At 39.8% G+C, this 25,415-nt stretch overlaps 1 protein-coding gene and 1 non-coding gene across 2 annotated transcripts; one reads left to right on the top strand and one right to left on the bottom strand.

The window, feature by feature from the left end:
• The first annotated feature begins 3,508 nt into the window (after positions 1 to 3,508).
• On the top strand, positions 3,509 to 24,916 carry LOC114405046. The gene is made up of 6 exons (XM_028367736.1): positions 3,509 to 3,620; positions 3,726 to 3,763; positions 17,493 to 18,480; positions 18,880 to 19,019; positions 19,137 to 20,015; positions 24,815 to 24,916. The coding sequence occupies exons 1-6, from the start codon at positions 3,509 to 3,511 to the stop codon at positions 24,914 to 24,916; spliced, it is 2,259 nt and encodes a 752-aa protein (XP_028223537.1).
• On the bottom strand, positions 15,075 to 15,181 carry LOC114407886. Its single transcript, XR_003665699.1, has one exon. It is a non-coding gene; the product is annotated as a small nucleolar RNA R71 (small nucleolar RNA).
• Positions 24,917 to 25,415: the final 499 nt, after the last annotated feature.

The following is a 25,415-nucleotide window of genomic DNA, read 5'->3' as shown; positions in this document are numbered from 1 at the left end:
ACAAGAGAGAAAAGAGTGGAAGAAATAAGTCAAGATGAAAGAGACAAAATAAGAGAGGAAGAAAGAAGGAAAATACTAAAAGAGTTAAGAAAAGAAAAACATGCCTCCTATGGTAGTCATAACTCGTGCAAGAGCCTAAGTGAAGAACTCCGTGACTATTATGAAGGAAGACATAGGTCACATCTTAGACCTCACTCCCATAGGAGAGAAAAGGAAAGAAAGCCTCAAGAGGCTAACACTAACCTCCCATACTTTCATGGGAAGTACAATGTAGAGGCTAACTTAGATTGGGAAATAAGGATAGAACAACAACTTAAAAGGAAGTCTACTTCAAAATCTTATGGCTCTCACTCTTATCCAAAGAAAGACCAAGGTCAAGGCATCTTAGGGGTGACACCTTCTAAGCCCAAAGATGATAAGGGGAAGATAATAGAAAAGCAACCCCTTAAGGCTAGTATGCAAGAGAAGACTAGATCCATGAAGTGCTTTAAATGTCTTGGAAGAGGACACATTACTTCTCAATGCCCCACTAAGAAAACCATGATTATGAGGGGCCAACACATTTATAGTAGCCAAGATGAGGCTACTACTTCACCTTCCTCTAGTGAAAGTGAAGAAGCAAAAGGGGAAGAATTTAGTGAAGAAATCTACCCCTAAGAAGAAGGACAACCTTTAATGGTAAAGGAGGAGTGTAAGGAGGTAAGTGTCTCCTCCAAGAGGTTAGCTAAGAATGAAAGACATTTTGAAATAAAGACAAAATATTAAATAAATTTCCCCTCTTAGACAACCTCCACATTTTCTCCTTTGTAAAAAGACACTTGTTAGCATTGCTACACCTCTTGGGCTTGAGTTTATTCCTTAAGTAAAGGAGTTGTTGGATGAGGGTTTGGTTCGCAAGAGCTTAAATCCTTGTGCTTTGTTGGTTCCCAAAATAGGTATTATTAGGCACCAAATCCCTAAAATAGGTGGTATGATGAATGTTTTGAGTGGTGCAACCCTCTTTTATAAAATCACTCGTGCACCTAACATCTTCATGATTTGTGTACATAGGGACTCATTAGGTAGGTTTGTTCTTAGTTTTAGTTTCAATACAAACTTAGGTACTCATATGGGACACCTTAGGTTTGTCATACTTTTTGGTAGGAATAATCAACATGAAAATACAGAAAAAGGTATGTTTTATTGCATTATTCTTCTTAATTTTTTAAATAGTGATCAAGGGGTTCCCATGAATCCTAAGAGAATAAAGGTCATTCCTGAGTGGCCCACTCCACCAAGTATAAGGAAAATTTGGGGCTTCCATTACTTAACAAACTTTTACAAAAGGTTTGTCCCATATTTTTCTATACTTGTAGCACCACTCATTGAGTTGGTGAGGAACCATGTTCCTTCATGGGAAGATGCCCAAGAAATGGGCTTTCAGACTTTACCTTACTTCAACATACCAAACACCACTAATATATATGTTTTTGTTCTTTTTATAGGTGTTGAGGAAAGAAGCCCAGAGTTTCAAGAACCTCGATATTTGAGGTCAAATCCTTTTCAAGGGGGAGGGAATGATGCAATCCTACCCCGCAAGGGCATTGGATAGAAGACTTAGTAGATTGGGCCAGAGATGCAAGAGAAAACACTAGGGTTCTCATAAGCCTTAGGGCAGATTTTGGGCCCATGGGCTAAGTATAAGTCCACTTATCTTTGTACATATTAGATTAAGATTTCATTATTTTTGGGCCTTGTATCTAGGGCTCCATAATGTAGGTAGGGTACCCTAGAAATGTAGGATATTTCAGCCCTTGTACTTTAGGGCACCTAGACTAGTTTTTGTATTAGGGGTAGTTTTGTAATTTCACATGCATTAAGTGAATATTTGATGTGTGTGTTGGAAAATAAATTTAATTGAATTGGGAGAAACCCAATCCAATTAAATTTTAGAGGGCGGGTGAGCATTAGCTTGCTACACCCCATTGTCACATCATATAGTCACACTTTGTGCTTGTCCTTCATGCTTTACATGCCTCATGACACCTAAGCACACTTAGTGGAGAATCTTGGACTTGATCTTGGATTAGTTGGCTGAACCATAACTAAAATTCACTAATCATAATTAGTGAAATTTTGGCTCCAAAATTTGGCTCCACAAATTTAATTTCAAATCCAAGTGAAATTTGAATAGAAATTCAAATTTTCCTCCGATTTTGTGACACTTAGGCTATAAATAAAGGTCATGCGTGTGCATTTTTTTTAACTTTGATCATTTGATAATTACACTTCAAAGTTTAAACCTCTTTAGAGGCACTAAATTTCGTGCTCTTCTCTTCCTCTCCCTTCATTCATCTTCATCTACCTTCAAGCTCTTATCCATGGCTTCCTATGGTGGTGAGCTTATTCTAGACTCATCTTCTACTTGCAGTGGCATCTCCATTCATCTTTCTCCTCCATTCCTCTGCAATCAGACCTCAAGAAGCAAATGAATCCATTGATGAAGAAGATCCAAGGCCTACAAGCTCCACATGGAGCTATATCAGCTATGATTGCTTGTAAGGATTCTTGATGCATAGTGGAAATCTAATTCAAATTATGGATTAGATAATTGGATTAGCTTCTCTTTTTCTCTCATTCAAAGTATTAATAAACTCATTCAAGGTTTAATCAAGTCATTTAAGTATTCAACAAGTTGTTTTACACAAAGATTCAAGTGTTAAGATTGTGAAAGAAAGGATGTTAATGAAGGATCATGTTTACGAAAGGATTGATTAAGTATTGATTACGTTCAATTCATATTTGTTTTGTGATATGATCCATGCAAAAAAAATTTTTTGTAACTCTATTTTTAAAATGTATATTTTGTTTTGAAAACCAATTCACCCCCCCCCCTCTTGGTTTATTGAGTTTCATCATTTTTTTTAGTGAGCAGTGTCAAAGAGCGGGAGGGACTATTACACATAGGCATGAGATGCCCCAGCAGCCCATTATTTTCTATGAGATTTTTTATGTTTGGGTATTCATTTTATGGGTCCATTTCCTGTTTCTCATGGTTTTTCATATATCTTGCTTGCTGTTGATTATGTTTCTTGATGGGTTGAAGCTAAGGCCACCAAAACTAATGATTCAAAAAAATTTTAAGATCTAACATTTTTTGCAAGTTTGGTGTGCCTAGAGCCATCATCAGTGATCGGAGGAGCCACTTCTGTAACATGTCATTGGCATCCTTACTCCAGAAGTATGGGTTTGTGCATAGAGTTACTATAGCTTATCATCCCAAACTAATGGGCAAATGAAGGTTTTCAATAGAGAGATCAAGCAAGTGTTGCAAAAAGTAGTGCAGCCAAAAGACAGGAGCAAGCTACTTTAAGATGCCCTATGGGCTCATAGGACTGCTTAGCAAACACCTTTGGGGATGTCTCCCTATAAGGTGGTTTTCGGTAAGGAATGCCACCTTTCGGTGGAGATTGAGCACCATTCTTATTAGGTGGTAAGGAATTGCAACATGGCATTTGATTAAAAGGGTATGGAAAGGAAGCTTCAATTGCAAGAACTTGAGGAGATATGCTTAAAGGCCTATAAGAACTCCAAGATTTACAAGGAAAAGGTGAAGAGGTTCCATGATTCTAGGATTCTTAGTAAGTAGTTCCATATTGGACAAAAAGTGTTCTTGTTGAACACTCGCCTCAAGCTTATTACCGATAAACCTTTTGTTATTACTAATATTTTTCCCCATGGTGCAGTTGAGATTAAAAATGAAGTTACCGGCAAAGTCTTCAAAGTTAGCGGTCACCAACTCAAGCTTTTTCATGAAAGCCCTCAAGTGAAAAAGGAGTTTGTGCAGACCTCTCTTTAGTCTTGCCAATTTTACGTGATGATGTGCCTTGAATGGCACTTGAGGAGTATCCTTCTCCCTTCTTTTATATGTTGTCTTTTTGTTTGCATCTCATTGCATGCTTATATTGAGGACGATGTGCACTGCAAGTGTGAGGGGAAGGGTTTAGAAAATGAAAAAAAATTTCTTTATTTTCTATTTTTTCTAGTTGTAGTTTTTTGTTTCTATTTGTTTTTTTTGTTTCTGTAATTTGTTTTTTTTACCTGTTTAGTTGCTTGTTATTTCTGTCTATTTTTTATATTTGTTTGTTGTTTCTATTTTTGTTGTTTCTATTTTCTGTCTTGTTGTATTTGTTTTGTTTTGTTATTTTACTATTTTAACTGTTTTTACATAAAGAAAATAAAAAAAATTGCAATTGTTGTTTTCATGATGTTTTGTTGAATTTAGACATTTTTTTCAAGTTTTTCATAGGATATCTAACTTGTATAAATTGTGAGAGATGAATCATTTTTAGTTGAAAGGTTTCATGCTTGATTTGAACCATTGTTGCAATTGTTGTAGGGATAAGTAGGCTTGGAAAATAAAATTTAAGGTAGATCAAGTGTGACAGAATTATGCCTTGTGAGTTTTGGGGTCTATGTGAATGGATTGCACTATTCCATTCATGTTCTTTCATGTGTGATTTCACCCTTGTGCTAGATTACTCTAGGTTTTGCCTTATCTCTCTTGTTATTCCTTGTTGCACATTGTCGCAACATGGGTGTGTCTTCCATGGGAGGAAAATGCATGGAGTCGCCACCAACGTTTATTTAAGGAAAACGTCGGAAAAACCAGAAAGGTGTGGTCTACGAACTTTAAGTGTGAAAGGTTCGAGAGTTGTTTTTACGCACGGGGAAGGTATTAGCACCCCACGTGTCCGTCACAAGGGACGACAACCTTTAATCAAATGTGCAATATCATGTCTTCAATTTGTTTTATTTTCCCTTTTTATATTTTTATGTCTTTTTATGCCTTTTGTATTTTTTATCTTTTTATGGTCGACAAGGGTGTTTCCCTCGCTCCTACGTATCCTCAATTACGATGAGGAAATCAGACCTACGTAGTTCTTTTAGAACTAAACATTGGTTAAGTTGTTTTGATCTTTTTCCGCAAGATCGATTTTAACCAAACAAAAGTCGTTTAAGGCATTGGACCATTAAACGATCTTTTGATTTTTGGAAAGGAGAGAAACGTTAAGGCGTTGGACCATTAACGATCTCTTAGGGTGGTCGACAAAAGCAGGGCTTTTGCTCCTACGTATCCTCAATTGCAATGAGGAAATCAGACCTACGTAGTTCTTGCAAAAGCGGTAAACTTATGTGTTGATTTTATGCTTTTGAACGGTCCATGTTAACCGATAAACGCAAAGAGAACTGTTTAAGATATTTTGATTATTATTATTATTATTATTTTGCTTTTTTTGGTTTAACCGTGGTTATAGCATGAACGATCGGTTAGATTTTGTTTTAACAGTTATTAAACGAGATTACAACACAATTGATTGATTGAAATTCATTTTATCATTTATAAGGTGAGAAAATGACTTAAATAAACGGTTAAAGCACATTAAAAATAGAAGAAAAGAAAATCGAAAGTGAACGAGATGAAGATGAAAGCAAACAAAACAAGAAATGAATTGAAAGTCTCGAATTCGAACACTTACCGGTTGAAGAACGAAGAATGGACGAAGAATGGAGGAAAATCTTCACAGATTTGCTCACGGAAACGTCACGGAAGCATTACGGAAGCACTTCGACTCAATTTTTCTTCACGAAAACGTGTTCTTTATCCAAAATAGCCGAAATGCATAGCCTAGGGATCATGAACATTTTGCAACAGCCCCCCCCCCTCCCCTATTTATAGGGAAAAATGGAGGTGCTTGCTGCCCAGGGCTTCTTGAGGTAGATTTCTAAGCGCACCCCAATTACTAAGTTCACCCCCCTTTTCGTACTTTACAGAAAAGTTATGGAAGTGTTTCGGATTTGATTTTCATCTTTCATTTTCTTCCCTTTCACCAATGTTAAGTGAAATATGCTTACCCAAGGTTTTCTGAAATTTTATGGAAGCATTACGGAAGCCCCGGAAACCATTTTTCAAAACCGTGGAGGAGCTTGCCACTCAATTGCTTCCTCCTTAAGCAACACAACTTCCAAAATGTTCAGCCAGTGCCTAGATTCAAATTTCTATTTACACCCCTATCTTGATAAGTTCACCCCCTATTTTTGTTGTTTTTGGCTGTTTTCTTTCCAAAATCTTACGAAACTTTACAGATTACACCGCGATGAGTGTTAAGCCTTCCGAAGCAATCAAACATGGTCCTCATATGAAATTAGAGTGTAACAGATTATTTACACACACCCCCACTTTGCTAAATACACTCCCGTTTTCATGTTTTTGACCGATTTCTTCCCGAAACATCTTGGAACTTTACAGATTCCACAACGATGGGTGTTAAACATTTTGAGGTGGTCAAATGAAGGTCGCATGCCGAGAAACAATGGTCCCTGGACGAAATTAGGGTATGACAGTTGCCCCTCTTTACTTATCTTTTATTGGAGATAAAAGGGAAGTAAAGATAAGACACTAATTTCGTTCGAGCTGAATCTTTACCCGACCGGCCACTAGCGCAAATCCAAGAAATAAAACCCATGAAGGCATGAAGATATTAAAATTCCTTCTTCTCTCGTTTAATTCATTTTCATTTTCATTTTCACTCTCCCTTTTTTTTAAAGCGTACAAATAAACGACGTTGAGTCCTACAAAGCACAGGGAAAAAGGATATTGAAGTTTTTGAGGTGAAGACATTGTCGTCTTCGAAATGCAAATGAAGACATTGTCGCCTTTTGAAGGCATGCAATGATTGACGACATTTTTATCTTCGAAATGTGTGCGAATTACCTTACAGGGCGTCTCCGCATGCTACCTGACTTCTCATAGGTCAGGGTAGCAGAACTGTGTGTGTACGGATAACCACTTGGGGTATTTCCGCCTGCCACCTGACTTCACGGGTCAGGATTAACAAAAATGTGTTTGTACGGATAACCACTTGGGGTATTTCTGCCTGCCACCTGACTTCACGGGTCAGGATTAATAGAAGTTGTCTTTGTACGGATAACCACTCGGGTATCTCCGCCTGCCACCAGACTTCACGGGCCAGGATAACAAAATTGTGAGAGTAAAAAAAGTCTCGGCCGAAAGACGCTAACATCTCCGAGAAAGGTGCAGATGACGACGTTAGTCACTGCATGCTATAGGGATTTGAGTCTTACGGATAGTAAATGAGACTTTTTCGCAGTCTCAGCCGGAAGACGCTGACATCTCCAAGGAAGGTGCAGACAGGGTTATCAAACTCTCGAGTTAACTCGCTAACTCTTACGAGTTTACGAGTCCACTTGTACTCTGCGAGTTGACTCTTGAGTAAACTCTTTTTTTAGTAGACTCTGAGTAAACTCTATAAATTCTCAGTAAACTCTGTAGACTCTCGAGTTTACCACTGAGTCAACGAGTTAGCAAGTTAAAAAAATTAGACCAAAATGTAAGTCATTTTTTATTGTTTTCTATGTGTTTAACATTCAACATATATTCATTTAGCTTGTTATTCTCAAATAGAAAATTCTTAACTTTAATAATACCAAATTTAATAACATCAAACTCTCGATGAGAATGATCTACCACTACTATAACTTCTACAAATTATTGTCTACTAGTGATGTATTATTACTAGACTTGGTTATTTAAATATTCTTAACTTTGTGATACTACTTTGCTTTATTATATTGTTGAAATGTTTAATTAGTATGTTATTTATAGATATTTTGATATTATTTTTATATGAAGTAAACTCTTACGAGTCTGCGAGTTGAGTCTACGAGTCGAGTTCATGGAACTCTCACGAGTCTGCGTAAACTCTCGAGTTTGATAACCTTGGGTGCAGATGATGACGTTAGTCACTGCATGCTATCGGGCTTTGAGTCTTACGGATAGCAAATGAGACTTTTTCGCTGCCTCGGCCGAAAGACGCTGACATCTCCGGGGAAGGTGCAGATGACGATGTTAGTCACTGCATGCTACCGAACTTTGAGTCTGACGAATAGCGAACGAGTGTGTGTGGGTTACCGTATAGGGTGTCTCTGCATGCCAACGGACTCACAAATCTTTTGCTCCTACGTATCCTCAATTTGTGATGAGGAACTTAGACCTACGTAGTTCTTGATTTTGTGATGTGTGAGACTAAAATAGTTTCGGTGTTTTTTCACTAAAATGCGAACATGCTTTAGTAAAGAAACAAAACCTCCAACTGATCAGAGCAACATATAATTTTTGGTGAAAAACAATGTGTCTATCGGGGAAGGAGAGTATACTGATGAAATTTTCTCATAACCATAAATGAGATTTTGGATGTTAGCGTTTCGTTTCTAAACGACCATTTAGAGGAAACACTGGGTCCAACAAAATAGAAGAAAATCACTCAAAGTGTATCAATCTCACACAGGTAAGTGTTTTATCCTAATTCTGAACCATAGATATGTCATGACTTGATTTTGCAAATCATTTCCTATCAAATCAAAGTTTACATGCGTGATCACAGATCAATAGGACTTTTTTGGGAATGGTGTTTTTTTTGTGGGAAATTTGGCTTTGAGTGTTTTGGCCTTTTCCTATTTTGTTTTTGTTTAGTGCGGGGCAAAAAAGTCACCGACGCACAGGATTTTGGTTGGCAATCAAAGGGAGAGGACCACTTCAAGTCGTGGTTTCCTTTCTTTTATATTTGCTTGTGACAATTCAAATATTTTCTGGTCCGAAGACCTTTCTGTATATTTATTTTGTTTTCTTCCAATCTTCAATCAGGAACTTTTCTTTTTCTTTTGTTTTCTTCCGATCTTTGATCGGGAATTTCTCTTTTTCTTTTGTTTTCTTCCGATCTTTGATTGAGAACTTTCTTTGTTCTGGAAGCGTGTTAGCAGCTCAATAATGAATGACTTTTTTTCTTGGGAGACCCCATTGTTCCTTCTTTCTAAGGACAGGGATGGAAATTCTCATCCTGGGTCAAGGTTTATGGTGGTTTGAGGTCTAGGGTCAAAAGGCTTGCAGAACGGTCGGACATGATGTATGTCAGGGTGTTGGTTTGGCCAATGGTTCAGGGATAAAGGGGATGTCCCACATTTATTTCCATGACACACATACAACAATGATGATTTGGAAATTTTATGCAAAACTGGTCATGCATGCACCCATGTGGACACTCAAGCATCAAGTTTTAATGGTCATGTGACACTAGGGCTCAGGATTCATTTTTCCTATTTAAGTCAACCCAGTGTTTCCAAAACATGTTCTTTCATCAATTCATGCATTCATCCGAGTCCATTTTGGGCTTCGGGAAAATTTTCACAACATTCACCCTTCAGGTGCATACACATTTTTCAAAAACCTTGTGTTCTGAATGGCAAGTTCATTTCCTTTCAAAAGCATGTTGGCTTTTTAGCTAACCAATTTTACTTTTTTTGTTTTTTTTTCATGAGGTATTTTGCTACCTAAACATATGTATATTTTTGTGAGGTATTTTTGCTATATACATGTGTATCCAAGGTATCTTGCTACCTATATATATATATATATATATATATATATATATATATATATATATATATATATATATATATACATTGTGAGGTATTTTTTTTTGCTACCTAAATTACATACATGCATATCTAAGGTATTTTCGCTACCTAAACACACATACATATATTTTGTGAGGTATGACTACCTTCCGAGCTTATGCTTGTTTTATTTAAATTCCTAGGATCATGAGAAACTAAGTGTGTCCTACTATGACTTGAGAAACAAAGGTGATCAAATAAAAAGTAGAGATTTAAAAGGTACTAGGTTGCCTCCTAGTAGCACTTCTTTAACGTCTTGAGCTGGACGCGTGATGACTTGTCAGTCACGGACCTAGTACTTTGCTTACCTTTGGCATTGGACTTGGTCGCCTGCTGGTCGGCCACGGGTCGTAGGCAACGCTCCAGCCTTTGTAGATGAGCTGAGGGGTCTGGAGGTGGCGGCGGTGCGTCTATTGCCCGCTGCCGGCCATCCCCAGGCTGCTGTGGTGTCTCGCCCTGTGCCTGCCTGGGGGGCACAGTACTTCTTGATGAAAGCCCGGTTAATAGGGGGCCTGATGACCTTGTTGGGGGCGACGGGAACTCCGTAGAACTGACAAAGGCCCGTAATTAGAGCTGGAAACCCCAGGACCCTATTGGACTTCTCCGGGTCCAGTGGGTGTCTTGCGGGCGCGATCCCTGCAAACAATAGATGACATCAGAAATCAGTTGAGTGATGTGCATACTTACCTATGTCACAATGGAATGACCTTGCTGGGGGGGACAGGCACCCAGTAGGATTGATAGAGGCCCATAACCAAAGCTGGAAACCCCAGGGCCTTGTTGGACTTCTCCAGGTCCACTGGGTGTTTTGTGGGCACGATCCCTGCAAATAGTGGATGACATCAGAAATTGATGTGCCATCATTTTCTTCTATTTTCTAAACCCTTTTTGCACCATTTTAATTATTGATTAGTCTTAATTGTCAATTAATTAGGCAGTTTTATTATTTGGGCTCATTTAGCTAATTTGATGTTTTTAATCTAATTTCAGGAATTAATGAAACATTGGGCTTAATCCGGATTTTGGTTGTGGACTTGAAGAGGGCAAATAAAGCAGCGCTTACCTTAGTTAATTTCTAATTAGGAAATTTCACAATTTTATTTTATGTTGTTCAGTGTTTATTTCGTTTTGGGCCAGAGTATTGTAATAGGGCCCAATGACTTTGAGTGACTCTTTTTAAATAGTTGCCTTGGGATTCGTGTAGGGCATTCTGTTATGCTATTTTCATTATTCAGAGCTTTGGTTTTAGGTTTTCACGTTTTTTTCTTCCCTTGTTACGGTTTTTGTTCTTAATGCAAATTTCCGTTTTCTGCTTCTAATTACGAGTTCATTCTTGCTTCTTCTTCTACTTTCATTACGTTTCTGTCTCATTTACGTTTCTGTTCATTTACGTTTCTGCTTCATGTTTCATTTGCGTTTTTTGTTTGAATCCATGGAAGGCTAGATTTTCTGGTGTTGTTTCCTTTTGAGGACGAAGCCCAACTCTCTTTGAGGTTTCGCTTGTAATGTGGTTTCCTGGCAGTTTTCCCTTCACCAGTTATCCCAAATTCGTGAATATTAATCAGTGCACGCTTCGTGTTCGATTAATTGCCTCTGAGCCTAACTTGCGTTCATGCTTAATGGACGAAGGGCTAACTGGTGTATGTGGTGCCTAATCACGTATTGACAACCCTAAGTTGATTTTCGCTTAGTAAATTGAAATAGGGTTGGATTAAGTGGTTGACTGTTAGGGATGAATTCTCCATAACCCAGGATAAGAGAATGGCTTCTGAATCAAAGGAAACAACCCATTTTTAATATTAGCAGTTTCGTATTCCAGTTTACTTGTTTTGCTCTTTAATCACAAAACAAACAAACCCCCCCCCCCCAATCATTACTGTTACTGCAAGTATATTATGAACAATTTGGTGTGTCACTGCTCGTTGGGGAAACGACCTAGGATCACTTCCTAGTTACTGCATTTTCATGTTTATTTGATTCGGGTACGGCCTCGATCAGAAATCAATTGAGCCACGTGCATACTTACCTATGTCATGACGGCACAGACCAACTGACACTTCGGCAGGGGGAGATTGGAGTTGTGGTGGTGTGCATGATCCACACTCGTCTCCTTGCTGCGGCTGGGTGAAATCTTGCCCCGGTATGCATAGTAGCTGCACGATAGCCTCCCTCTCTAGTTGTGCTCGCACAGTTGGTCGCCCTTCAATATCAGGGGGCGGCCAAGGAACTAATAAAAGCAAGCTACTAGCCCCTCACCCGGGAGCGCAGGCCTCGATTAAGCTTTAAGGGCGGAGGACCTTGAGTTCTCGAAAGTCGCAGATATGGAGTCCTATGAAGGCGAGGGCATGTAGTCCTCTGAAGGCGAGGGCGTGTAGTCCTCTGAAGGCGAGGACGTGTAGTCCTCTAAAGGTGAGGGTGTGTAGCCCTCTGAAGGCGAGGACGTGTAGTCCTCTAAAGGCGAGGGAGTGTAGCCCTCTAAAGGTTAGGGTGTGTAGCCCTCTAAAGGCGAGGGTGTGTAGCCCTCTGAAGGCAAGGACGTGTAGTCCTTTGAAGGCGAGAATGTGTAGTCCTCTAAAGGTGAGGGCGTATAGTCCTCTGCAGGCGAGGACGTGTAGCCCTCTCAAGGCAAGGGCGTGAAGTCCTCTGAAGGTGAGGGCGTGTAGCCCTCTGAAGGTGAGGGCGTTTGGTCCTCTGCAGGCGAGGACGTGTAGTCGTCTGATGTTGAGGATGTGTAGTCGTCTGAAGGTGAGGGCGTGTAGCCCTCTAAAGGCGAGGGCGTGTAGCCCTTTGAAGGTGAAGGCGTGTATCCCTCTGAAGAGGGCATGTAGCCCTCTGAAGGCGAGGGTGTGTAGCCCTCTAAAGGCGAGGGCGTGTAGCCCTCTGAAGGCAAGGATGTGTAGTCCTCTAAAGGTGAGGACGTGTAGTCCTCTGAAGGTGAGGACGTGATGTGCCATCATTTTCTTCTATTTTCTAAACCCTTTTTGCACCATTTTAATTATTGATTGGTCTTAATTGTCAATTAATTAGGCAGTTTTATAATTTGGGCTCATTTAGCTAATTTGATGTTTTTAATCTAATTTCAGGAATTAATGAAACATTGGGCTTAATCCGGATTTTGGTTGTGGACTTGAAGAGGGCAAATAAAGCAGCGCTTACCTTAGTTAATTTCTAATTAGGAAATTTCGCAATTTTATTTTATGTTGTTCAGTGTTTATTTCGTTTTGGGCCAGAGTATTGTAATAGGGCCCAGTGACTTTGAGTGACTCTTTTTAAATAGCTGCCTTGGGATTCGTGCAAGGCATTCTATTCTGTTATGCTATTCATTATTCAGAGCTTTGTTTTAGGGTTTTTCATTTCTCTGTTTTGCTGCTTCTGAGTTCGTAATGCAATTTTACGTTTTCTGCTTCTAATTACAATTTCGTTCTTGCTTCTTCTTTTACTCTCATTTACGTTTCTGTTCCATTTTACATTTCTGTTCGTTTACGTTTCTGTTCATTTACGTTTCCGTTCATTTACGTTTCTGCTTCATGTTTCAATTGCGTTTTCTGTTTGAATCCATGGAAGGCTAGATTTTCTGGTGTTGTTTCCTTTTGAGGACGAAGTCCAACTCTCTTTGAGGTTTCGCTTGTAATGTGGTTTCCTGGCAGTTTTCCCTTCACCAGTTATCCCAATTTCACGAATATTAATCAATGCACGCTTCGTGTTCGATTAATTGCCTCTGAGCCTAACTTGCGTTCATGCTTAATGGACGAAGGGCTAACTGGTATATGTGGTGCCTAATCACGTATTGAAAACCCTAAGTTGATTTTCGCTTAGTAAATTGAAATAGGGTTGGATTAAGTGGTTGACTGTTAGGGACGAATTCTCCATAACCCAGGATAAGAGAGTGGCTTCTGAATCAGAGGAAACAACCCATTTTTAATATTAGTAGTTTCGTATTCCATTTTATTTGTTCTGCTCTTTAATTACCAAACAACCAAACCCCCCCCCCCCATCGTTACTGTTACTGCCAGCATATTATGAACATGTGGCTTGTCACTGCTCGTTGGGAAACGACCTAGGATCACTTCCTAGTTACTGCATTTTCATGTTTATTTGATTCGGGTACGGCCTCGATCAAATTTGGCGCCGTTGCTGGGGAGCAGTGTCCAAAGGTTCATAATAGCTAGCTAGTGTTGTGTGTTTAATCCTTTCGTGTTTTAATTGTTAGTATGTGTGTTAGTGTTGATTAGTGTCCTGGTGTTTTGTTTAATGTGTGTTCTGTTTCAGTTTTACCATTAAGCGTTTCCCCTATTTCAGTCTTGGGTGTTTTGCTGTGAAGATTGTGCTTGAAAACAGAGTAGTAGTAGAAATCAGCTTGCGGCAAAAACAGAGTAGTAGTAGAAATCAGCTAGAGACGGATTTTAGCGACCACCCATGCTGAATTATTTGAGATTTTTTGTTTTAGTAGCTAGGGTTGTTATTTTTGGCTGAATTTTTTTGTGGTAACTTCTTTTAATCCATATTTTGTGGGAAAAATAGCTAGAGCCTTTAGTTTGGTCAGATTTGAAAGTTCCAAAAAACTAGCAAATTTTGTGTTTGTCAAAACTTCAAACGGCCATAACTTTTGCTCCGGTTATCAGAATCGCAATTATTATATATGCATTTGGGGTAGAAAAAAATTTCCTACGCCGTGACAGCCGGCCTGGGGTCTCCATCGTCCAAAAAAAGCGATTCTGTCAAAAGTTTTTTATTTTTCAAGTTTTATTCACTTATTTTTCTTAACTTACCATTTTTAGCTTTCATAGTTAGACTTTGAATTTTTGTCTGAAATTTTTTGTGCTATCTTCTCATCATTTTATAAGGTTTCTCACAAAATTTAAAGTCATTTGGATATCATTTGAGGGTAGCTGTAGTTCAAACCTACACATTTATTTACATGACAAGGCAACTAGTTGTGTGCATGCTGAATGTAGTGTATGACTAGAGGCAATCCATCTGACTTACAACCCTTTGATCCTGAGATAGATAGGACATTTCATAGATTAGTTAGGCATCATTTTATACCTTTTGATCATTCTGAGCATTCCATAACTGGTGAATCTGTGCATTCTGTTATTGGTGATTTTGAACATCCTGATCTTGAGCATTATAATTTTGAGCATTCTGATTCTGAGCATTCTGATTTTGCACATTCTCAGAACATGGCACAACCTCCACCTCGTGAGAGGACTCTAAGGGAAATGGCTGCACCTGATTTCACCTATGAAAGCTTGTGCATCCAATACCCTGATGAGGATGTCCCATATGTTCTTAAAACTGGACTAATTCATTTGCTTCCAAAGTTTCATGGCCTTGCAGGTGAAGACCCGCACAAACATTTGAAAGAATTTCACATTGTCTGCTCCACCATGAAACCCCCAGATGTCCAAGAGGATCACATATTTCTGAAGGCTTTTCCTCACTCATTAGAGGGAGTGGCAAAGGACTGGCTGTATTACCTTGCTCCAAGGTCCATCACGAGCTGGGATGACCTTAAGAGAGTATTCTTAGAAAAAAATTTCCCTGCTTCCAGGACCACAGCCATCAGGAAGGATATCTCAGGTATTAGACAACTCAGTGGAGAGAGCCTGTATGAGTACTGGGAGAGATTTAAGAAACTATGTGCCAGTTGCCCCCACCATCAGATTTCAGAACAGCTTCTTCTCCAATACTTTTATGAAGGACTCAGTAATATGGAGAGAAGTATGATAGATGCTGCCAGTGGTGGAGCCCTTGGAGACATGACTCCTGCTGAAGCCAGAAATTTAATTGAGAAGATGGCCTCCAACTCCCAGCAGTTTAGTGCCAGAAATGATGCCATAGTCATTAGAGGAGTGCATGAGGTAGCTACAAACCCATCTGCATCATCTGAAACTAAGAAGCTTGAAGGCAAACTGGATGCATTGGTCAACTTGGTAACCCAGCTGGCCTTGAATCAGAAATCTGTACCTGTCGCAAGGGTTTGTGGTTTGTGCTCCTCTGCTGACCACCATACAGACCTTTGCCCTTCCATGCAGCAACCTGGAGCAATTGAGCAGCCTGAAGCTTATGCAGCAAATATATACAATAGACCTCCTCAACCTCAGCAGCAAAATCAACCACAGCAGAGCAATTATGACCTTTCCAGCAACAGATACAACCCTGGATGGAGGAATCACCCTAACCTCAGATGGTCCAACCCTCAGCAACAACAACAGCAGCCTGCTCCTTCCTTCCAAAATGCTGCTGGCCCAAGCAGACCATACATTCCTCCACCAATCCAACAACAGCAACAACCCCAGAAACAGCCAACAGTTGAGGCCCCTCCACAACCTTCCCTCGAAGAACTTGTGAGGCAAATGACTATGCAGAACATGCAGTTTCAGCAAGAGACCAGAGCCTCCATTCAGAGCTTAACCAATGAGATGGGACAATTGGCTACCCAATTGAATCAACAACAGTCCCAGAATTCTGACAAGCTGCCTTCTCAAGCTGTCCAAAATCCCAAAAATGTCAGTGCCATTTCATTGAGGTCGGGAAAGCAATGTCAAGGACCTCAACCCGTAGCACCGTCCTCATCTGCAAATGAGCCTGCCAAACTTCACTCTATTCCAGAAAAAGGTGATGACAAAAATTTACCTAACAATTTCTGTGCAGGTGAATCTTCTTCCACAGGTAATTCTGATTTGCAGAAGCAGCACATTCCCCCTCTTCCATTCCCTCCAAGAGCAGTTTCCAATAAAAAAATGGAAGAGGCAAAGAAAGAGATCTTGGAAACGTTTAGAAAAGAAGAGGTAAACATACCTCTGTTGGATGCAATAAAGCAAATTCCATGATATGCCAAATTCTTGAAGGAGCTGTGCACTAATAAGCGGAAGCTTAAAGGAAGTGAACGAATTAGCATGGGCAGAAATGTCTCCGCATTGATTGGTAAATCTGTTCCTCAAATTCCTGAAAAATGTAAAGATCCAGGTACATTCAGCATACCTTGTATCATAGGGAATAGTAAGTTTGACAATGCCATGCTAGATTTAGGAGCTTCTGTTAGTGTTATGCCTCTGTCTATTTTTAATTCTCTATCTCTAGGCCCCTTGCAGTCAACTGATGTGGTAATTCATTTAGCTAATAGAAGTGTTGCCTACCCTGTTGGTTTCATAGAAGATGTCTTAGTTAGAGTTGGTGAACTGATTTTCCCTGTTGATTTTTATATTTTGAATATGGAAGATGGATTTTCTCAAGGATCAGTTCCCATCATTCTAGGCAGACCCTTTATGAAAACTGCTAGAACTAAGATAGATGTTTATGCAGGCACACTGTCTATGGAATTTGGTGACATAACTGTTCATTTTAATATTCTGGATGCTATGAAATACCCATCTGAAGATCTTTTTGTATTTCGTGCTGAAATAATTGACCATGTTGTTGATGAATACATGACTGATCTTTATTCTAATCTGCATGCCTCTCACTCTTCATGCATTGAGTCTGAAATTGTACTTGATCATATGTCTGAATTTGATGCTGAGAGTGAATCTGAGAGTGATATTGATTGCATGCCTGGTGGTGGTGTTTTACCTCTTGAGATTGATTTTATAGAGTCAGATAGGACTAACCATGTTTCAGGAAGTACACATACCTCTGACTTTCTTTATGAGGTAAAGGCTGAGAAACCATCTCCTTCTACCACTGTCCAGCCGACCACACCAGAATTGAAGCCTCTGCCATCAAATTTAAAATACGCTTACTTGGATGATAGCAAGAGTTTTCCAGTGATTATATCTGCCTCCCTTGCTGATGAGCAAGAGGAGAAGTTGTTGTCAGTTCTCAAGAAGCATAAGAAGGCTATAGGCTGGACCCTGGCGGACATTTCTGGTATTAGCCCATCCACATGTATGCATCGAATAAATTTAGAGGATGGAGCTAAACCAGTAAGACAGCCACAGAGAAGACTCAACCCGGTGATTCTTGATGTAGTGAAGAAGAAGATAACCAAGCTTTTGCAAGCTGGAATCATTTATCCTATCTCCGACAGCCAATGGGTGAGTCCCGTCCAGGTAGTCCCGAAAAAGACTGGCCTCACAGTGATCAGAAATGAGAAGGAGGAGCTGATTCCTACTCGGGTGCAGAACAGTTGGAGAGTCTGCATTGACTATAGGAGGCTGAACCAGGTTACCAAAAAGGACCATTTTCCCCTGCCATTCATTGACCAGATGCTTGAACGCCTGGCAGGTAAATCCCACTACTGTTTCCTTGATGGTTTTCCTGGTTATATGCAAATTACTATTGCTCCTGAGGATCAGGAAAAGACCACATTCACCTGCCCCTTCGGCACTTTTGCTTATAGGAGGATGCCTTTCGGCCTGTGCAATGCCCCTGGTACCTTCCAGCGGTGCATGATTAGTATTTTCAGTGATTTTTTAGAAAATTGCATAGAGGTGTTTATGGATGATTTCACTGTATATGGATCCTCTTTTGATGGTTGTTTGAATAGTTTGGAAAAAGTTTTGAATAGATGCATTGAAACTAACCTTGTTCTAAATTTTGAAAAATGTCATTTTATGGTTGAGCAAGGTATAGTTTTAGGCCACATTATTTCCAATAAGGGCATTGAAGTAGATCCTGCAAAAATTTTTGTTATTTCACAATTGCCTTACCCCTCTTGTGTGCGAGAGGTGCGATCTTTTCTTGGTCATGCAGGATTCTACAGGCGCTTTATAAGGGATTTTAGCAAAGTAGCCCTTCCACTGTCCAACTTGTTGCAAAAGGAGGTAGAGTTTGACTTTAATGACAGATGCAAAGAGGCTTTTGATTGCCTCAAAAGAGCGTTGACTACCACCCCCATCATCCAGGCACCCGATTGGACAGCCCCTTTTGAGCTTATGTGTGATGCATCAAATTATGCATTGGGGGCTGTCCTTGCTCAGAAAATTGATAAATTGCCCAGGGTGATATATTATGCTTCTAGGACTTTAGATGCTGCCCAAGCAAATTATACTACTACTGAGAAAGAGCTTCTAGCCATAGTTTTTGCTCTTGAAAAATTTCGATCTTATTTGCTTGGTACTCGCATTATTGTTTATACTGACCATGCAGCTCTAAAGTACTTGTTGAAGAAGGCTGATTCTAAGCCTAGGTTGATCCGATGGATGCTCTGGCTCCAAGAGTTTGACTTGGAGATCCGTGATAGGAGCGGAGCACAAAATCTAGTTGCTGATCATTTGAGTCGGATCGAACGTGTCTCTGATGCAGATTCACCTATTCAGGATGATTTCCCTGATGATCATTTGTATATATTGTATAGTATTTCTGACTCTCTTTCTACTCCCTGGTTTGCTAACATTGTCAATTATTTAGTTGCCTCTGTTTTTCCTCCCTTAGCATCTAAGGCCCAAAAAGATAAGATTAAAAGTGATGCTAAGCATTTTATTTGGGATGACCCCTACTTGTGGAAATTATGCAGTGATCAGGTCATTAGACGGTGCATTCCAGATCATGAGACTGACTCAGTCTTGCAGTTCTGTCATTCTTCCGCACCGGGAGGTCATTTGGGTGTTCAAAGGACAGCTCGCAAAGTGCTTGATTGTGGTTTTTATTGGCCCACCATCTTTAAAGATGCGTGGAAGATCTGCAGCACTTGTGAGCAGTGTCAGAGAGCAGGAAATACACTTACATGGCGACAACAAATGCCTCAGCAACCTATGCTATTCTGTGAGGTGTTTGATGTCTGGGGTATAGATTTCATGGGTCCTTTTCCTGTCTCTTTTGGTTATGTTTACATTCTCCTTGCAGTTGATTATGTTTCAAAATGGGTGGAAGCCAAGCCCACTAGAACTAATGATGCTAAAGTTGTCGCAGACTTTGTCAGGTCTAATCTGTTTTGCAGGTTTGGAGTACCTAAAGCAATTGTTAGTGATCAAGGAACCCATTTTTGCAACAGGACAATGCATGCCCTGCTTAAAAAGTACGGGGTGGTACACAGAGTATCCACACCATACCACCCCCAGACTAATGGACAGGCAGAAATTTCTAACAGGGAAATCAAGAGAATTCTAGAGAAGATTGTGCAGCCAAGCAGGAAAGATTGGAGTACCAGGCTTGATGATGCTCTCTGGGCACATCGGACTGCCTACAAAGCACCCATAGGAATGTCTCCTTATCGGGTTGTCTTTGGAAAGGCATGTCATCTTCCAGTGGAAATTGAGCACAAAGCATACTGGGCAGTGAAGACTTGCAACTTCTCTATGGATCAAGCTGGCGAGGAAAGGAAGTTGCAACTGAGTGAGTTAGATGAAATCCGCCTAGAAGCCTACGAGAATGCCAAGTTCTACAAAGAAAAGACCAAGAAGTTCCATGATAGCATGATAGTTAAAAAAGACTTCGTGGTTGGGCAAAAAGTGTTATTGTATAATTCTAGGCTTGGACTCATGAGTGGTAAGTTGAGGTCTAAGTGGATTGGTCCTTTTGTTGTTACTAATGTTTTTCCTTATGGTACAGTTGAGATCAAAAGCGACTCCACAAATAAGAGCTTCAAGGTCAACGGACATCGACTTAAACCATTCCTCACGAACCCTTCTTTAGTGGACGTAGTGGTGGAAGAGACTTCCTTACTCCACCCTACTCTTCCTCCACCATGACTTAGGGAGTTTTTCTTTTCCTATCTCCTTCTTTGCTTTTATTACACTTGTCCGATTCTCTTTGATGATTTAATTGTTTTTAATCTTTTAATTGTGCTACATTGAGGACAATGTGTTGTTTAAGTATGGGGGGGAGTGTTCTTTGGTTTTGCTAGTTTTGATGGTTTTGTTAATTTGTTAGTTGTGTTAATTTGTTAATGTTGTTAGTTTCGTCGGATTTTTAGTTTAATATTTTGGGTCAATTTTGTGTGCACGTACGACTTTGCATGTTTTTCTTTGAATTATAGGATATGTTCAAGAAATGGGTAATTGTTTTGAAAATAAAAGTTCTTGACATTTTGTGACTTGAAATCCTTGATTCTTCTCTACATGTCATGATAGTTTTGAAAGCTCAATTTGAAAGTGATGATTTTACCTTTGTGAGAATTTGAGCCATCCATCATTATAATCATTTGGTGTGTTTTGCCCCATTGATTGCTTGCACAATAGCCTTGGCTTGATTCTTGTTGATGCGTCCTAATTCACATGCATATTTGGAAATGATTAAGGCAATTTTGTTCTTATAAGCTTCTAGCCAAATGGACTTACCTTGAATTAATTCCTTTGATAGCCCTTTTGAGCCTTGTTTCCCTTTCCTTGTTTTGAAGCTCACTACAAGCCTTAAGTGAAAAACCATGATATTACCATATCCTTAAGGAATTTTGGAGCTTTGGAATTGTTTTGGGAATAAGTGTGGGGGGGTTTTTGTTTCATTGGACAACTTGTTTTGTTGGCTATGCTTCATCATGTATTTTGGGCCATACTTGATGTACATTGTATATTGGTTAAATGTTGGACATGCTGAATGAAATGTTGTTTCTCAAAGGCTAAAGAGTAAAAAAAAAAAAAAAAAAAAATTCGAAAAAAAAAAAATTCGAAAAAAAGAAAAAGAAAAGCAATAAAGTTGAGTGAATAAGATCTTAAATGGCACAAGAATGATGAAACTCTTGGTTCTACTCTTCATGTTTAATTTTTATCTTTACTTCTTTTTATTTTCTTATTTTTCTTAAAATGTACTTATTCCCCTTTGCTCCTCTATTCCTTTGGGATTTAGCCACTTATTCCATATTTCTCCATACCTTGTCCTTGGCCCCATTACAACCTTAAAAGACCTTTTGATCCTCATGTGCTTGTGTTTATGGGTTGATTGTCAATTTTAGAATCTTGCCAAGTTTATGTGGTGTTTGCTTTCATGGGTGCTTTGAGGATAAATAGTAGCCTAGACACTTGAGAGATAGAGTGTATATCTTGTGAGGCTTTATCACTTTTCATTCTTGAGCTGATTAACTATTTTGCCATGATTGGGTTGCTTGGATGATTTTCATGAATGTCTTGACTTTTTGGATCTCCTTATGTTAGATGTTACCCATTCCTTTCATTCCTTGATGTTCATTTAGAAATATGTGAATGTTTTTGTTTGTCTCCCTCTGATATCCTTGGATTTTGTTCTTTGTTTCATTTTCCCCAGGAGTGCAAAAAGCTAAGTATGGGGGGTTTTGATGTGCCATCATTTTCTTCTATTTTCTAAACCCTTTTTGCACCATTTTAATTATTGATTGGTCTTAATTGTCAATTAATTAGGCAGTTTTATAATTTGGGCTCATTTAGCTAATTTGATGTTTTTAATCTAATTTCAGGAATTAATGAAACATTGGGCTTAATCCGGATTTTGGTTGTGAACTTGAAGAGGGAAAATAAAGCAGCGCTTACCTTAGTTAATTTCTAATTAGGAAATTTCGCAATTTTATTTTATGTTGTTCAGTGTTTATTTCGTTTTGGGCCAGAGTATTGTAATAGGGCCCAGTGACTTTGAGTGACTCTTTTTAAATAGCTGCCTTGGGATTCGTGCAAGGCATTCTATTCTGTTATGCTATTCATTATTCAGAGCTTTGTTTTAGGGTTTTTCGTTTCTCTGTTTTGCTGCTTCTGAGTTCGTAATGCAATTTTACGTTTTCTGCTTCTAATTACAATTTCGTTCTTGCTTCTTCTTTTACTCTCATTTACGTTTCTGTTCCATTTTACATTTCTGTTCGTTTACGTTTCTGTTCATTTACGTTTCCGTTCATTTACGTTTCTGCTTCATGTTTCAATTGCGTTTTCTGTTTGAATCCATGGAAGGCTAGATTTTCTGGTGTTGTTTCCTTTTGAGGACGAAGCCCAACTCTCTTTGAGGTTTCGCTTGTAATGTGGTTTCCTGGCAGTTTTCCCTTCACCAGTTATCCCAATTTCGTGAATATTAATCAGTGCACGCTTCGTGTTCGATTAATTGCCTCTGAGCCTAACTTGCGTTCATGCTTAATGGACGAAGGGCTAACTGGTGTATGTGGTGCCTAATCACGTATTGAAAACCCTAAGTTGATTTTCGCTTAGTAAATTGAAATAGGGTTGGATTAAGTGGTTGATTGTTAGGGACAAATTCTCCATAACCCAGGATAAGAGAGTGGCTTCTGAATCAGAGGAAACAACCCGTTTTTAATATTAGTAGTTTCGTATTCCATTTTATTTGTTCTGCTCTTTAATTACCAAACAACCAAACCCCCCCCCCCCATCGTTACTGTTACTGCCAGCATATTATGAACATGTGGCTTGTCACTGCTCGTTGGGAAACGACCTAGGATCACTTCCTAGTTACTGCATTTTCATGTTTATTTGATTCGGGTACGGCCTCGATCAGGACGTGCAGCCCTCTGAAGGCGAGGACGGGTAGTCCTCTGAAGGCGAAGGCATACAGCCCTCTAAAGGTAAGGATGTGTAGTCCTCTAAAGGTGAGGGCGTGCAGCCTTCTGAAGGAGAGGGCGTGTAGTCCTCTGATGGTGAGGACGTGTAGTCCTCTAAAAGCAAGGACGTGTAGTCCTCTGATGGCAAGGACGTGTAGTCCTCTGATTGCGAGGACGTGTAGTCCTCTGAAGGTGAGGATGTGTAGTCCTCTGAAGGCGAGGATGTGTAGCCCTCTGAAGGCGAGGGCATGCAGCCCTCTGATGGCGATGACGTGTAGTCTTTTGATGGTGAGGACATGTAGTCCTCTGAAGGCGAAGGCGTGTAGCCCTCTGAAGGCGAGGGCATGTAGCCCTCTGAAGGTGAGGGCGTGTAGCCCTCTGAAAGGTGAGGGTACTAGTACCCAAGAAAGCAAGAGATTGACTCATTGAGAGGGTCGGTCATTCCAAATTCAAAAAGATTGGACATTAGATGTAGGAAATCTATTAACATGATTTTTATGGATCTAGATGCATGCAACCTTTGTCTTGAAATGCGGTAAATGCAGACTTTCTATGCAACAATGCAATGTAATGGAAAGTTGTACAATGTTCATGACATTCTTTTCCTATTTTGTGATTTTGATTTTGATTTGATTTTTTTGGAAAACACAGATTGACTGTCCTTTTGAAAGATGTGATAATTTATGCAACCTTATCCTATCTTTTGCAAATCTCTCTGGGAACTCCCTCAGAGTGTAGGTTCTATTTGATTTAGTCACTTGACCATTTAGAAGTGACGGCAATGGAGCTGTTTGACGTTTAATCAATCCATTGAAATCCTCGGGTTTGTCCCCCCTTTTTTGTGTAAAAAACATCGATGGGTGAGAACTTTTGATCTACCCCTAGGTTCGCTTGAGGCTCATGCACGGTGCCCCTTATTGCCCCAGTGTAAGGCTTTGAGGTACCAATCGTTGTCTTTCATCATGACCTTGTAGCAAGGAACCTAATGGGTGAGAACTTCTAATCTACCCCTAGGTTTGCTTGAGGTTTATGCATGGTGCCTTTCATTGCCCCAGTGTAGGGCTCTAAGGTAACCGTCATTGTTTTGTTTTCACAACCTTGTAGCAAGGAAGAATGAAAGAAGCGGTTGATTCTTGCAAAAAGAATTTTCCAAAGACGATAAATAGTTGAAGGATTTTTTCAATCGACAGATTAAGTCAAATGACTCCTATTCTTGATAACTCACTTCTCTCTAAAAAGACAAAATTTCTGGAATGATAAAATGAGGTCACATGAACGTCTATATTTTACTTGAAAACACAGTCAATCAAATGTTTTTTTCCTTTTCTTTTTGAACTTTTATGCTTTACTCGTTGTTTACGGCATCCTCACCAAATGTGCAGCACAAGTAATTTCTGATTGAAAGGTTTTGGAAGTCCAAACTCAGGAGCACAGGTCACTTGAGCAAACAAACCAATGGCTTGCACCCACATTCCAGTGGAAGCAAAGATGTAATTATGAGAGGATGAGGGACAAAGATGTCAAATGGCATAAACTTGAAAATCCTAACGGGTCATCAGAGACGTCTAACAACAGCTTTCAAAATTGCCCTATGTGTGGTGTCACTTGTCAATGTTAGGATTCACAAGCAATTCTCCTCAAATTTTAGCCAGCCTGCATTAATTAGACTTTGCACCTTACGCTTCAAGGTTATACAGTGCTCAATGGAATGTCCCAGAACTCCTCCATGATATGCACATGTTGCGTTCGAGTCGTATCCTCAGAAAATGGAGGTTGAGGAACCCTGGCAGGGGTTATGGCTACCATTGCATTATCAAGTAGATATGGGAGCAAGTTAGCATATGACACCGAAATTTGGGGTGAATCCTATAGTCTTTTTGCTGCAAAATTCCTTTTTGGTTTATGCTAAAGGTAGTGTTTGGGCATTGGGCGTGTGGTAAGCAGGCAGGCCTTGTGGCTGATTTGGGGATGGCTTTTGTGGATGACTGGGTGGTGGGTAATGAGAAGGGCTAATATTGGTTGAGTAATGACGTTGTTGAGCTGGTGGAGGATTTTCCATGAAGGAACGGCAGTCGCAGCATGGGTTTCTCCTTCATTCTCACCCTCTTCATTTGCCCCAGTTTTCTCATTCGTCCAAGCAAGATGATCAAATTTGCCTCTTTTCATACCCACTTCGATCCTTTCCCCGGTGAAGACCAAATCCGCAAAGCTTGAAGATGCGTACCCCACCATTTTTTCATAGTAAAACATTGGTAATGTGTCTACTATTATTGTGATCATCTATTTCTCTGTCATTGGAGGTGCCACTTGAGTTGCCAAGTCTCTCCACCTTTGGGCGTATTCTTGAAAGATTCATGCCCCTTTTTGCACATGTTCTATAGTTGCATCCTATCCAGAGCCATATCAGAATTGTACTGATACTGCCTAACGAAGGCAACCATTAGGTCCTTCCACGAATGGACTCAGGAAGGTTCCAAGTTAGCGTACCTGGTAAGAGCTACCAAAGTAAGAC

Source organism: Glycine soja, chromosome 3, assembly GCF_004193775.1.
Source record: "Glycine soja cultivar W05 chromosome 3, ASM419377v2, whole genome shotgun sequence".
Classification (NCBI taxonomy): domain Eukaryota; kingdom Viridiplantae; phylum Streptophyta; class Magnoliopsida; order Fabales; family Fabaceae; genus Glycine; species Glycine soja.
The sequence above is the reverse complement of the archived record's forward strand: the minus strand, read 5'-3'. Positions and strand labels throughout refer to the sequence as shown.

Excerpts from the sequence above, each read along its gene's own strand:
- LOC114405046 (XM_028367736.1), top strand. The coding sequence starts at position 3,509 with ATGGAAAGGAAGCTTCAATTGCAAGAACTTGAGGAGATATGCTTAAAG. Across the intron at positions 18,481-18,879 it reads GATATATTATGCTTCTAGGA|TTCCTCCCTTAGCATCTAAG; the intron begins CTTTAGATGCTG and ends TTGCCTCTGTTT. Across the intron at positions 20,016-24,814 it reads CTTATGGTACAGTTGAGATC|GTAGTGTTTGGGCATTGGGC; the intron begins AAAAGCGACTCC and ends TTTATGCTAAAG.